The sequence below is a fragment of the Ptychodera flava genome, chromosome 11 (assembly GCF_041260155.1).
Source record: "Ptychodera flava strain L36383 chromosome 11, AS_Pfla_20210202, whole genome shotgun sequence".
NCBI lineage: Eukaryota > Metazoa > Hemichordata > Enteropneusta > Ptychoderidae > Ptychodera > Ptychodera flava.
The window spans coordinates 25,999,709-26,015,533 of NC_091938.1; the positions used below are offsets into that span (position 1 = coordinate 25,999,709).

The following is a 15,825-nucleotide window of genomic DNA, read 5'->3' on the forward strand; positions in this document are numbered from 1 at the left end:
CGTTAATACTTTTTGACTTCGTGGGCGAATACTGTCTACTTTACTTATAAGATGCAGAACAACAAAGATCGCAGATTTTATGGCAGAGTTTTCAATCAAGATAACTCTTGAAGGTATAGGATGAATTTTGAATGAATTCTTGTTTAGCAAATTAAATTAGTTCTTCAGACGATATTCCTTTGCACGTATTGTTTTACTTTACTCATTAACAGTTTATGTAGACTTAATGTTGATGGATAACGTATCAAGGATCACGTTTTATTTCATCAATACATTTTAACTTTTCAATAGTCGGATAATACCGTGCCATTCAGAACAGTTCACAGACGTTAAGAAAATTTGTCTTTTACCTCGGAAATGTGCTTTAGCATAAAATGAAATCCTAGACTTATAAACGTCAGCGAGTGTTTTTGAGCCACTCAGTTGACGACAGAGCTTGAGGTGCAAGTTTTTCATGTTGACCGTGGGCGATGGCGTGTGGACAGTATGGTTTTGCAAGCTCAAGCATACGTGTATTTATGTGTTACTGTTGTCCTAAGGCTCTAATAAAGAAACCGTGTTGCGCCGATTTCACTCTTTTCAAAAGTAGGCTAGATAGGTTTCAAGCAATTATTTTGAAGTCTTTTCTTATTTCTTGTCTTGCGGTTGCTGAAGTTCTCCTGGAATTATATAATTCGCCTGTTTTAACGTGTGTTTATTAAGTTTTCGACTGACCACAAATTCACAGTGATGGTTTGTTTACATGCCCGTGAATATGAATAATAAGATTAACAACTAAAAGTATCGTAACTTTACAGCACCTCTGCGTTTACGAAAGGCTTTTTAAAATTAGGGTCGCGTTAAAAATATAGGGAATTGGGTAACTGGACCCACATAATTGTTCCTTGCCAATAACATGAACCGAGGAGGTGCCGATGTTTGCGTACGTCCATAGCTACTGAGATGTATTTTGTCCTTTCTTGTAAAAGTGCATCACCATGGATGCAGTGCATTTCACATTTCATTGACGAAAGGCATAAGCAAGAGCATTAGCTATACGCTGGAAAGAAACTGGCGTCGTTCGTCATTGGAACATGATGCTTACGTCATAATTCATTGACCTGGGAGCGCAGTGATAACGCATAAACAAAACAAGGGCAACATCGATAGCCCAACTGCAAAACATCATTTTATTTAATTACTTTATCTGTCTGTGGAAAGACAAAGACGATTGATATAAGGTTTAAGGTCACTCGATGTCAGATACCTTCGTGTCAGATCGTGTCTGAGTGTGTATATGTGAACTTCAATGTTGGTTGCCACTTACTGTTACCTTACCACCCCGCAGTTCAAATTCAGCGCGAATGGCATTCGGGCACATCCATTATTACAAGTTTTACTTTTTTTCCAAATATTTCATAGTCTGTGATCAACAGTCGCGCCTAAATACCGGCCAATTGGCGGTTTACCTGTGTAGACATGAATGAATTTCCAAACCTTTTTGTGGTTTTAAATTTGACATTGGTCAACACCGGGGAAATACCGCCAACACTACACGGGTGATTACTTCGAACACCGTCTCCAATACTTTGGTTAGCAATGTATCTCCAGGACTTTTGGTAGACAGACAATATTGACCTTTGACCTACGTTTTCAGCTATCAGTATCTGCTTCATACACATGCATGCGGTGAACAATAAGATAACAGTGTCGACAGAGATAAACTGAAGGATCAATGACCGCACTCGGACCTTCAACTTGTGTAACATATTACTTTTGTGATTATCTAAGCAAATTAAAATACAATCAAAGCCGTTATTCCCGAGAGAAATGTGTAGGTAGGTTAGCAAACTGAACGTAGTTTTGTAGCAAGTGACATTTACTATACAGAGCAGATGCTGAACGTCCAGGGTGTTGATTTTCTGGTTAGACTTATCTCCGAGTCGAAGATGAATTCCGGGACACGTTGGCATTACACATAACTGTTGAGGTAGAATGCACACCCGGGAGAGATATTTGGACTCTCAAATTTATTCAATACATTTGTGTTCTACCACTTGTGGAGGCTCATTTTGAAGCTCTCGGAATAAAAAATGACCGTCTTAGTGTTTTTAAACATCGAATCATTTATGTTTCCCATAGGGTTAGAATAGTGATGGCGGCCATTTTGAATTTCAAATATCGGTAAATGTCAAGTAATTTGTTTCTCTAATACAAATTTTGCACGATGACCCCTAATTTTTATTCTTGATTTGATAAACGAAAGTTTGAAATATTCATCGAGGAAAATTTGAGCAAGAGTTCCGCGTCTTTCTCTTTCGAGGCGCATAATCGATTACTATCCTAACACAATGCTGAAAAGCACGATCGTTTTGCCAGTAGCTGTACTTTTGAAGTTTACATGTATTTCCTCTCAGTTGTAAGTTCTTGGTCTACTCTCCAAAGCATGAGCTACTATTCAGCTTATCAACACAGCGTTTGTACATGAACAATGAACCGTCGCGTCATTGTTTACATTTGAATTCTAGTCCGGACCAGAGTTCACTTGTCAACAACAATACGGACGTGGTTCACGTCTGTGATTTGTGAATGTTTGAGTATAGGGTGAACGCGATGATTTGTGTTCTGTTTTCATGTGAAACGCGTGAGTGAGGTGAACGCTATGAGTAGGGTGCACGCTATTCAGGGGAGTTTCTCCCGGAATCACAGACTTGGCATTCTCTCTTTCACGATCTGCATTGCTTTAAATTATTGATGAGATGACGTTTGTATTTACTGATCTATAAGATGACATCGTATTTGGCATATTGGGAGGAGTTACCTCTCGATCCCTCAAGAGTTATGCGTATTAAAAACTCTCATAGCGTTGTTGAATCCGGCAGAAACTAACTCACAACTGCGCCGACTCAAAGGTTACGTGTTCAGTCGCCAGGAAAACCTGGCCTGAGCTGCCAAATTCCAAATAGGTTTCCATGAAAAAGGAGCGACACAAGAGAAACTATAACAAATGGTTTTCTTTTCTTTTTGTTTAATTTACCGACTTGAACCAAGTCTAACAATAACGATGCAGTCAACACATGTACAGGCTGAGTTGACCAGCTGAGTCAGTACCATGTGTATCTGCACATGTTATGGGGATTAGAAATAACTGTCGTTGAGATTATGAAATAACGATAACGAAAAATATTATCAAAAGTTACATCGGTACAGGTTTTTTGCTCACGTGTTGACACGTTAGCATATGTCGCAATGATGTCTGTGTGTCTGTCTGTGTGTCTGTCTGTCTGTGTGCTCAAAACGGCTCATCAGATCAGAATCAAATCTGGTACATAGATTCAGTTTGCAAATGGTAAGAACTGATTAGTTTTTGGTGGGTGTGGCTTGCTTACTTTTTGCTCATTTGCATAATTAATGATTTTAGAAAAACCGGATATACATTGAGAACGATTGCACACAATTTGATGAGATTTGCTACAAATGTTGATCACATCAAGATATATCAGCTGTGAAAGTTATTAAAGGGGTGACGTGAAAGATAATTACCAATTTGCATATTTAATGAAATTTCCTAATTAGGCGTATATATCTGAATTTACTTGATCAAAATTGACGAAACTTGGTATGCATATTGAGGATACTATGATTTAACATTATTGAAAGTCATTAAGCATTTTTACTTCATCCAAATCCCAATTTGCATATTTAATGACCTTTTGAAAGTAAGGATATATATTTGAATTTACAAGACCAAAATTGATGAAACTTGCTATGTACATTAAAGATACTATGATAGAACATTATTAAATGTCATTAAGCATTTTTACTTCAGCCAATGCCTAATTTGCATATTTTATGAACTTTCCTAATTAGGGGTATTTATCTGAATTGACGAGACCAAAGTTGACGAAACTGGATATGTACATTAAAGATACTATGAAAGACCATTATTGAAAGTCATTAAGCATTTGAACTTTAGCCAATTCCTTATTTGCATATTTGATGAACTTTCATAATCAGGGATATTTATCTGTATTGACTAGACCAAAGTTGACGAAACTTGCTATGTACATTAAAGATACTATGATATGACGTCACTGAAAGTCATTAAGCATTTTTACTTCATCCAGCTCCTAATTTGAATATTTAATGAGTTTTTGAAATTAGGGATATATATTTGAATTTAGTGACATATATTTGATTTAACATGACCAAAATTGATGAGACTTGCTATGTACATTAAAGATACTATTATGTAGGCTTACATTATTGAAAGGCATTAAGCATTTTCGCTTCAGCCAATTCCTACTTTGTGTATTTAATGAACTTTCCTAATTAGGGATATATACTTGGATTTATTTGATCAAAGTTGGCATAACATGCTATGTATATTGATGATTATACCAGGTTATATCAATATTAAAAGTCATTTCGCACTTAAGTTTTCATGTCAGCTAATTAATAGTTTGCATATCTAATGAGCTTTCAAAGTTTGGAATATATTGTTTGAAGGACTTGACCAAAGGCAATTACACTTGCTATATAAAGTGGTCATACAATGATAGCAGTCAAAGAAATTAATTATTTCTATTTCAGCTAATTGCGTATTTGAATACGTAATGACTTATAGAGTTTAGTTTGGACCTATAGAGTTTAATCTGTGGTGAATATTGTTCATCATGTTGATCATAATACTTTCAATGAAGTTGCAAACATGTGGCAAAGGTTAAAATTTACACATAACTGCAATATACAATGAAACACGTGAGCATTTACAGTTCATATCTGGTTCATTGGGGAGGTAAGCGCGCGTTTTAGCCAGGTATTTCACAGCTATGTTTCTAATCGATGTCAAGTATGTGCAAGAAATACAATACAATAGTTTATTTTCTATTTTTCCATTTCACATTACAGACACTCGTAATTCACGAATAAAGGCGCCCTCATCAGAACCGGACAGTACTTGCGTGACTGATTTTCCCCGTGTTGTCGTCAGTGTGACAATGAATCCTGGCCACTTGCAAAATGTAGCCGTCCTGGAGAACTTGAACGAGGAATGCATGGGTCTACTCGGCGTTCACCTCTCTCACCCTCCTAGTGCCCACAACGAGCCCACTTTTGAATCGTTCAATGCCGATGTGTTGGATCTGCTGCCGGCCAGTCTGCCCGCATCACCATTCGGCGACATCCAGTACACGTCAGAGGACGGTCTTTCTGATATCTCGCTCGGAAGAGATGCAAACATCGCCGATATCTTACAGGCGAACAATGTACCTTTGCCAGTGCCCATGCCATTTAACACCGATGACGCTTTCGCGGATTCGCTAGAGATCGTTACCGATCAGCAAATAGACGAAGCTAACGCTGAAGACCGCTTTTCATTTGGAGAAAACAAGCAAGAGAATGCTAATGAAATTTTTGCCACCTTCAGCCAAAATACCTGGACATCACTTGCGTCCAGCGAGCCACGCACGGAAATAGTTATACCGCCCTCTACGAGCTCCTTCGACGATGAGACTTTCTTCACAGGGTCGAACTCTGAGCAGATTTGGTCGTCAGAAGGGGACGGCAGATTGTGCCAGTCATTTACCATCTCTTCTGTGACATCATCAATTGTTACATACGATAGTAACAGTGAACTTGATATAAAGCCAGCGATGGATAAATCTCATTGCAACAGTGATAATCGTACAGTTCCATCTAGTGATCATCTGCCGTCGGATTTGCAAGCTGGACTTTGTGACGACTTTGCAACAGGAATTCCTTCACGACAAATCCAAATCAAATCGGAAACTTTAACCTCTGCCGCAAAACTTGCCCAGGCTTCAACTCATGACTCAGAACCTGTACCTCAGGGCGTGACCTTGCCGACCGGGGGTTGTTCCGTCAATGACCAGTCGGCCGAGCAACAGCAAACTCTCGCCGCTGGGGGCGCTGTTACGCATGCAGGCCCTTCGCTCTCTGTGGACAGAATCCAACTGACCAGGAGTAACCTAACTGTTGCTGCCATTCTGAGCAGCACAAGACAGCTGCAGGGAAACCCTGGCCTACGGCAACTCTCATCGGCTTACACTGTCAGCGAAATTCTCGGAACCAACAAGAAAAAGAAGAAACCGAAACAGGACAAAAATCTTCCCTGTGCTGTGTGTGGTGACGATGCCCAATGCCTTCATTATGGGGTCCCCGCCTGTGAGGGCTGCAAAGGCTTCTTCAAGGTATGTATGCACCATAAAATTATACCCGAAACTCCGAATATTTACCGGAAAATGTGTTTGTTTTCACTTCTTGCATAAACACAACTCTCAGTTCTTTATAGTCAGCGAGGTACTGACGTCACTTACGAATGGAGTTGCCAAAATGCATTTTCAATACCATTACGCCTGTTTTTCGAATGCGTGGTGCAAATGTTTCGAGACAAAAACTGTTCCGCATAGGGTGAAGTAGGTGGTCGTTTGAAGTTCAGTGAAAGTTTGCATAGTCAATTCATTTTGTTAACTCATAAAAAACGTATATGGTTTGGGGTAAGGGGGTCTGAAATTCATAATTAGGAGTCCAGTACGACGACACATGTAACGTTTAAAGTAGATGTCCATACTCACTTAAATACTAATTTGTCTTGACGGAACATGCTTGAAGGAATTTTTGTAACATTTTTTCTCATGATCGAAATAAAGGAAAGTAAAGTAAATTTCTGAGAGTCTGAATACCTGCCCCGTAGGACATTCTACAATAATGAAGAAAATACCAAAACTTTACGTCAGGCGCGCCCTCTCACGTTCGACGCCTGTCTTATAAATCGCACGTGCTCTTTTCTCTCCACAGAGAACAGTCCAGAAAAACTCGAGGTACATGTGCCTGGGGAAAGAACGCTGTAAAATCGACAAGAGAAGAAGGAACCACTGCCAATATTGCCGATATCAGAAATGTTTAGAAGTCGGTATGATGAAAGAAGGTAGGCACACTATGACCTTCTTGAATTTTACCCCCCCCCCAAAAAAAAAAAAAAAAAAATAATAATAATAATAATAATAATAATTAAGAAAGTATTCGCAGAACTTGGCGTCGTAAATGAAAAAGTGAAAAAGATGTCCTTATGACAATTTTTCTGGATGGAATAATTGTCGTTCCTCATATTTGATATAGTTTGTATTGCTATAACTTAACTTGCGAAAAGTGGCTGATCAAAAATTGCAACAGACGAGATCTTTGGCAACAGTACTACTACCGCGAATTTCAATTTGAATTATCTTCCTACATTTTGTTTTCAAGCAAATGTCGAAAAAAGTGAAAATGACTCCGCCAAGTTTCTCACAATGACAACTAGAAAAACTCCGAGGCTTAGCAGAGAACCAACGCATCGACATTTTGGAATTCTTTCTCCGATAGCAATCTTAGAGTATCTATCCCAGAGCTCAAGATCATGGCCGTAGGACAGACATAGTTTGACTCGATAAGCCACAATCGCTGACAGAATACAACTAAAATTGTCATTTTTTTTATCCGACAGTCGTTCGCAAAGATGGCCTGAAGGGAAGGAGAGGACGACTGCCAAGCGCGGTAGCTCGCCAGACTCGTTCCAGAGCTAAATCTCCACCATCGCCAGTCAGCATGATTACAGCCTTGGTGAGGGCGTTCCTGGACACTTGCCCGACAAAGTCTTCTTTGGACTACAGCCAGGTAAATAGGTCTTGTTAGACTATAATATTCGTTTCATACTACAGTTGCAGCCTATGTCATAGCATTTTGCCACTAGCTTAGAGCATGTACAGTACCCCGTTGTACATATGGTAAGCAATGTGTATATAAAAAGTACATTTCGAAGTATCCTATCATGTGAGACACCTGAAGGATATGCACGGTAATTTAAATCCATTAGTTTTTGGCACAAATAATGACGTAATTACACTTTCAGGAGGTTTACAAACTATCGAGGTTAAGTGTTGCTGTATGCATCAGTGAAGCCTTACAAAAAGCGATTTCAGGGGCTGAGAATTGAGTATACCTATTGCCGACCACCCCAATTCGAATATACTATTTCTGGGTTTGGATGATCGGACGTACAAGACGTTTTATCTGGAACGCATTATTCTAGCCAATGTATGAGATTTTATCTGATTTTGTTCGTCATTTGAATTTTTTACAGTTCAGAGTTCCCATTGAACCAGAGGCGGAATTTGACTTGTACGAAATGTCAATGATGGCCATGAAGCCGAACGATCCGCACGACAGGCTTCAACAATTCTACGACAACCTCTGCGCCTCGTTTCACCATATCAAGAATTGGGCGGGAAAAATACCCGGCTGGAACAATCTGCCCGAAGAGGATAGATTTCTCCTATTTCAAACTGCCTCACTTGAAATTCTTGTCTTGCGGATAGCTTATCGGTAAGTTCACCAATCTCCCATTCTCACTCGTCTGCGCACAAATTATGTAAACTGACTCTATTTCACATGTCACCGCAATTTATATGTTAGTTTGACTGGCAGAGTTTAACTTGAGAATCGATGGCCGTTCTTGACTACACAGTCACGGTTACTCTCAGACTACATGTAGGACTTTGGCAGAGTAATACTCATTCTCGGAGTTGAAAAACAGAACTTTACAACCGGTGGATTTCTTGATACTTTTTATTCAAACTTTCTTCGTAGAGTTTGTAAAACAAATTGCTGCCATTTTAAGATCAAATCAGTATATCTTAGACAAAGTAGAACACCAGCTTAAAAATGCGTCTAGTGACCCTATTTTCTTGTGATTTCTCAAAAGACTTGGGCCAATGATTTTTTCGATGGACTACAGTGAAAAATGTACATTTTCTAGGTGTGTTTTACGAGCCAAATCTTCACACCATTTATTCTGTTCCCCATTCCCGACATAGACGACGGCTGACGAATTATTTCCTCTGTCATAATAAACGAGCTTGTAGCTTTTATCGCTATTAGGAAATTTATACTTATTTAAAATTAACTGAAATATCGTATGACTGGTGCAATAGTGGTCGAAGAGGTAAAATCAAACCCGTCATGTAGGGTTTCTTCAGATTTATACACAGCTGCGACTTCACATTTACCTGTGACGTTTGTGTGCACAATATCACCCATTTATGTGTCCACTTTCCAGATATCATCCAAGCGAACAGCACGTCGTGTTCTGCAACGGCAAGGTCCTGCATCGCTGCCAGGCAGTGTTCGGCTTCGGCGAATGGTTGGACTACATCATCGCTTTCTGCGAAGTAATCCATCGAATGGACATCGATATCTCATCATTCGCGTGTCTGACGGCCTTAACTCTCGTGACGGGTGAGAATTTCCTCAGTGATGTCGTTTTGGCGCATTTTTGTTATTATAAAGAGTAGCGATTTGCCGATGTGAAATGTTATTGTAGGCAAATAGATTCAAGTCCGGAGTAGAATTCAGTTGTCAACAATACTAAATTGGGCATTATGCAAAAAACACGATTGGAAATATTTGGGTTTATAGGATTTTGAAAAGTTTGTCAAAAATTATTGAAAAATAAGGCACCAGACCATAATTTGTTGCTACAGACTAAGGTAAATTTCTTAATTTTGTTCAATCTACTTGGCAACAAAGTTAACTGCTTTTTACTAAATCTAGTCAAATTTGCTTGTTTTGCAAATGTAAATACAGTGAAATAAACAAAAATTTTGCAAACTGTACTTATCATATAATTCTGCAGAATGTTTTGAATCTTACAAATTTTGATCCTTTACCTGTTTTTGATATATCACGGTTGTCAAATTGCGATTTTTCGAACAGTTTTAACCACTACTTTGTTTGACTGCTGATAGTACATTTTGAACTCTCCTATTTTGCTAAACTGTCATTTTCATTGCGTGGTAGATGTTCAGGAAACTAAGGTATTTCATACTTTTGAAGTTAGTACCTCAATAAGGCAAAGTAGAATAGTTAAAATTGTATTTTTTTATTCTATCTACTTAAAAAATACAAGGAGTTCAAGTAGCTGGTAAAATTTTGTATTAAAAAGATATCTTGAAATTGAAAAGTTGAAAATGTCTAAAAATTGTTCATTACAACACTACCTTATATTTTCAAGGCCACCTTGGACATGACCCTCTATTTTTCAAGGCCACCTTGGACATGACCCTCTATTTTTCAAGGCCACCTTGGACATGACCCTCTATTTTTCAGGCCACCTTGGACATCACCCTCTATTTTTCAGGGCCACCTTGGACATGACCTCTCTATTGTTCAAGGCCACCTTGGACATGACCCTCTATTTTCTCAAATTACCCAAAATTGGGGAATGGACAAAACAATAATGACAATTTCAAAGAAAACAATAGGATCTGTCATTTTGAAATGGTAGAAATCTATTTATTGTGCAAATTTATCAAAGTGTCGGGTACCCTATAGCTGAAAGTTACAATATTACAGATTACCCTAAAAATATGCGAATTGCAAAAACAGAAGAGTAGATGAGCTTAAATTTACTGAATAAACCAATATTACTACAATATCCTATTATCCCAAAATATTTCCAATCGTGTTAAAACAAAATGTATTGTCAAGTTAAAGAAGGCAGTTCAACATGATTGTAAGAGGAGGAGAAGAAGCTGTATTTTAAGAAGAGATGAGATAAAAAATATAAAAAAATCCATCAAACGTTACAGATTATTGGCCTTTTAATGCAGTCCACCTCTTCGGAAACTACGTCATTTACGTGGCCAATTCACGAACTTACTGGTGCGAATTATTGTACCTCCGTGTGTCGACGGATCCCACCAAATCTGGAGTCTCGTGCAATATTTACCTGTAAAAAGATTTCCCAGGACAAAGTACTTCTGTTTAAAGCTGCGGAACAGACAGTCGGTCTACTTTTCTCAGTACAGTAATAGAAAGTTATGGCATTGGCATGTGTGTTCTGTTGATGGTGTGATTGGTTCTTTGCGTTCGATTTTTGTCATGGAAATAAGTTCTTTGATAAATGTGTTATGTCAGACACCAAGAACAGAGTAACCGTGCATATACCATGAAGTCTATGAATGTTTGCTGATGAATTTACTTACTTTAATACCTTTCATTTACTTTCAGAACGTAACGGTTTGAAAGAACCGAAGAAGGTAGAGCGACTCCAAGAGGAACTCATCGAGGCCCTCCAGGATCACATTGCCAACTGCCCGGCCGTAGAGGGCCGCACCAACTACATGTCAAAGCTGCTGTCCCTCATCCCGGAACTGCGCACTCTCAGTAAACAGGGTCTTCACCGGCTCTACTACCTGAAGTTAGAAGGGGGTATACCGGCCCCGCCCATGCTGTCCAGAATGTTTCAGCCCAACTTGCCATATTAGGAATACGAGAGTTCGAGTAAGCCGAAGTGACGTCATCGTCCACGCGACCTGTTTATTCCTCATTCACAACTGTGGAGACATTTGGTGACGAGTGACCTGGCGAGTGAGCTTCATCATGGACTAAATCCTCAGCTATTTGGATTTTAGACTTGTAATTATATGTACATATTTGATATTTCAGAAGAGTGGTCCATGTAGCACATGCGCAAAATTACGTTAATATGTTGTACTTTTTTTCCGGAGTCAGACTATTGGAAAATTTCCCCCGAGTTAAATGGTCTAAAATGACGTAGGGAATGTGAGCCATTATGATATGAATCCATTCTGTTAACGCAGGTGATTTCTAAGTGTGCTGTATCATTGGAATATGATGGACAATATTCAGTGCTTTCTTTGACCCAAAGAACTACCATTCTCTGTATGTTCACACAATTTGTAATAGTCACTCGTTTACTTTTTATTGAGGACCACGCAAAAAAGTGCGCCCCCAGAGGTGTTTAGTACTACTGATGTTCCACATGGCGCACACGTCTCCGCCATGCACTTGTGGATAGAAGCAAGTGACCAAGTGACAGTAAAGCAAAACTATTTCAATACAGTTCGACGACTACTTTTGGTCGGTAATTTGCGTAAAAGGAGAAAAAAATACACTGCATGCAGTTGAGAATACCTCAGGAAAACGAACATCATCATGGACTTATCTTCCAAGAACATGATGGCGATTCGAGTTCATGGAATCAAATAAAGACAGGAAGCTATGAACAGGTTGGGAGAAAAATAGATTTGTTTTTAAAATCTACCCAGTCTCGAAATTCTCAGGAGCAGTTAAAACTTTGAAGTAAACTCCTAGTCGAATTTGATTTTGTTCAGAAAAAGAACGATTTCCTTTGAGTACCTTTTGTCAAACTCAACGGTCAGGCAAGGAAAGTCAGTGATAAAAGAGCAATACTATTCCACAAAACAAACGAAACTGTGAAGATGGAGAGATCGTTTGAGCACGCTTTTTGCTGAAATCTCAAAAATTCCGCTTTTAAACGAACAAGTATGATAATATCGCTGGGTTGTTCTGTGTTCACTATGCTTAACTTTTGGTCTCGCGAGATTTCTTGCAGAGAAGAGAGCATGCTCAGTAAAGCTCAGGCATTTTTTTGATTTGACTTTTCTTTACAAAATCTGCAAAAAAACTCTTCAAAGGCGATGGACCTATCAAGAGCACATTGTGTCCGGTATAAAGCAGCGAAATAGGAAAAAGTATTATGAAAATTTTTATCCTGTATCTTTATACCATGCTGTAAAAACTGTTTCGATTTTTTTTCACTCTCACAAACGACACTCTCATTATGATGAAATTTTACAAGCAGAGACCAGTCAAAGGAAATAGAACTTAATGTCCTGTAAAAAATCACTGTTACTCTACTTAATTGTTCCGTTGTAAATTTCGATTTTGAGATTATGAAATGTTTTTTTTCATTGTAAATATTCACAATCAATGGAATGGCAGTAGATTCACATTATCCAACATGATACGTTCACAATCATCAGCTTCACAGGCAAGCTCTTAGAGACATTATTTCCTCGGTGGACGGGAAGCCAAGCTTTACTGCCAATCGTGATTTTCAAGTGAGAGGGAGAGAATTTATTTTTCTGCGTAAATGTAGTTCAGTACTTTTGTTTTGTTAATCTGTTTTCGTCAAGATTGATATTGCTTTGTTTAAATATGATTTTGACCGAGAAAATCAATAATTGAAAAGTACATGATGTTTTCTTAACATTTAGTTTCATATTTTCATCTCATCACTTGCACTGTAAGTGGTCGTTTCACACTTAATGTAATTAAGTACAGACTATCGATTCCAATTGGTTCAGAGTTATGTAGTTTTTGACCGCTTGTTCACTTTCATCCTTTTTTCCTTGACACAGAAATATCACGATGGCGGCTGTTATTCTTTTTTCAAAGAGAGGTGCTGTATTATTGTCGAATGATTTTTGGAGATGTTTAAAATTCATTGATTTGCAATAAATTTTATAATTTCGTATGCTAACCTTTTTCGTCGCCGGCTGCATCAAAATGTTCCTCACTGCAATTTTCATTTTCGTTTTGTGTGTTTTACTGTGATTAGCTGCCGTATTGAGACGCGGGAAGCGATGCCGCATCTCGATCTCTGCCTGTCTGTTAACCTGTGTGTCTATTCTGTCTGTATGCCTATCGGTCTAATTTGAGGAAGCGATTTTTCCAAAACATGTGATCACATTCAACAACAAGATCGTGGACAGGTGCAGTTACGAAGATCTTGAATTCAGGTAGCAAGCTTCGCATAATTTATTATCAATTTGCATATTTTGTGGATATCTTGATTACTGCTGCCGTGAATTTATGAAAATTTTGTGTAAAGTTTATTGATGATTACTTCATCCCGGGTTGCTAAATTGATTAATTAATAGTGAAAGGAAACGTCATATTTTTACTATTCCAATTGTCAAACAGCTTCCAAATTTAAAGTGTATAGAACGCGCCTCGGGGACAGATATTCGGACTCCCAACTTTTACAATTCTTTTTCTAATCTACCACTTGTAGGGGTTCATTTTAAAACTCTTGGTGTAAGAAAACTTTTAAGCGTCTCATTTTTTCGAAAATCGAAAATTTTATTTTTCTCCATAGAGTTTACACAGGGTTGCTGGCCATTTTGAATTTCAGATATCGGTAAATCTTAGGTAATTTGTTTCTCTAGTATCAACATTTGCACGGTGACCCCAAATTTTCATTCGTGATTTTGAAAGAGAATGGTTGAAAGATTCCGTGAGGAAAGTTTCATTTTCGAGGCGTATACTACCGTAAGTTCAATATTGAGATAACTTCAATGAAATGATGGTGATAATTGCATGTAAAATGAAATTCAACCATAGTGTCGTTAACCACTTTGCCAAAAGCATTCAAGTATGGTATTTATGTTTGTAGAGATGACTTCACCGCCGCCAGCTATGACAAAATTTTCTCAATTTCGGGCAAGATATCATTTGTACTAAAAGTTTTCGTCCAGTAACTTTAAAAATTTAATTGTAGATTTAAAGGGATGATCTCATTCTGAAATTAAAATGATGACAAATTTGCATATGTATATGATTGGAACCGATGTTGTCACTTTGATCTAATAGCACATTTCTCTATTCAAATTTCTTACGTCGGTTTGTACGATTACTTTAAACTTTGGATGGTTTATTTGTTGAAGCGGATCTGATCTCATACAGGAACTTTATTATTATCACAATATATGCTAAAAAAATTTATTCTTTGGTCAGAACATTTTCCACAAACTATTGTCCGATGCAAGGGGGAAGCAAAAATAGGGCCAGATAAGGTATGGAATGAAAAAGAATAGAAAAATACGATAAGATAGATCACAGAGAAACATATAGACAGAGTGGCAACACTTGCATGCCTTTTGTTCCGTTGTCGTCTCGGTAGACTATTGGCTTTTCATATTCAAATGAGCTTCAAAGGTGTTAAACTTTTTGGAGGCTTTGTTTGTGGTTGATAATTACACGAGATTATGCGAAAAATACGACGAGATGGCATCGTACTGCCAGTCGCGTAGCAACCATAGTTACTTGTGAAACTCTCAACCCAAAAACACTGCTTCACGCCAATCAAAACATAACACGCCAGCAGTTTCATAAACATGTCCTTCCTTGACGCACGTGTAAAAGACGGTATGACTGACCGTAAACCATTGAGTAAAACAGACAGTATCGATAAAAGACTTTCAAATTTGGTTCAAACACACTCATTATATATTCATAAAAATATGAGAGGAATTTTTAAAACGGTAAAACTCATTTTCCTGAAGCTCAAAACACTCCCATTTTCGCCAGCACGTCAATTCTGCTCAGCACCACACGACAACAACAACACAAACTTTGCCGAACATACTTTCGCTTAACAATTGGCGAAAATCCGAAAATTACCGAAGGATTCATGGTCGGCACTCTTCGGAAAAGAGAGGTGAGAGCAACCTGAGGCGAGGCGAACATGGATGGGTTACGTAACCGCTTCACGCCTTAAACAATACCCGTTGCCACTCTATCTATCTTTCTCTATGGATAGATTTATGAATACCACACACACACACGGACACACACACACCACATCCATCCATACATACATCCATACCATCCATACATACATACATACATACATACATACATACATACATACATACATACATACATACATACATACATACATACATACATACATACTACATACATACATACATACATACATACATACATACATACATACATACATACGTACATACATACATACATACATACATACATACATACATACATACATACATACATACATACATACATACATACATACATACATACATACATACATACAGTCAGGGTTTCATTAAGTTCTGAAGTAGGGGGCAAGAATGAAAAAGTAGGCGGCTTACAGCTGCCATGACCACAAAGCGGTCGTCGTGGGGGAGGGTCCGAAGGCCGGAAACCCTG

At 38.3% G+C, this 15,825-nt stretch overlaps 1 protein-coding gene across 4 annotated transcripts in view; it reads left to right on the forward strand.

The window, feature by feature from the left end:
* LOC139143938 (nuclear receptor subfamily 4 group A member 2-like) overlaps positions 1-13,345 on the forward strand; it is a 43,294-nt gene extending 29,949 nt beyond the window's left edge. For all 4 annotated transcript variants that reach the window (XM_070714561.1, XM_070714562.1, XM_070714560.1 and 1 more), the window contains 6 exons: positions 4,891-6,191; positions 6,799-6,928; positions 7,484-7,653; positions 8,120-8,361; positions 9,095-9,273; positions 11,047-13,345. In XM_070714561.1, coding sequence (XP_070570662.1) covers positions 4,980-6,191; positions 6,799-6,928; positions 7,484-7,653; positions 8,120-8,361; positions 9,095-9,273; positions 11,047-11,303 — 2,190 coding nt within the window. In that variant the 5' untranslated portion in view covers positions 4,891-4,979 and the 3' untranslated portion in view covers positions 11,304-13,345. The remainder of the gene's footprint in view (positions 1-4,890; positions 6,192-6,798; positions 6,929-7,483; positions 7,654-8,119; positions 8,362-9,094; positions 9,274-11,046) is intronic.
* Positions 13,346-15,825: the final 2,480 nt, after the last annotated feature.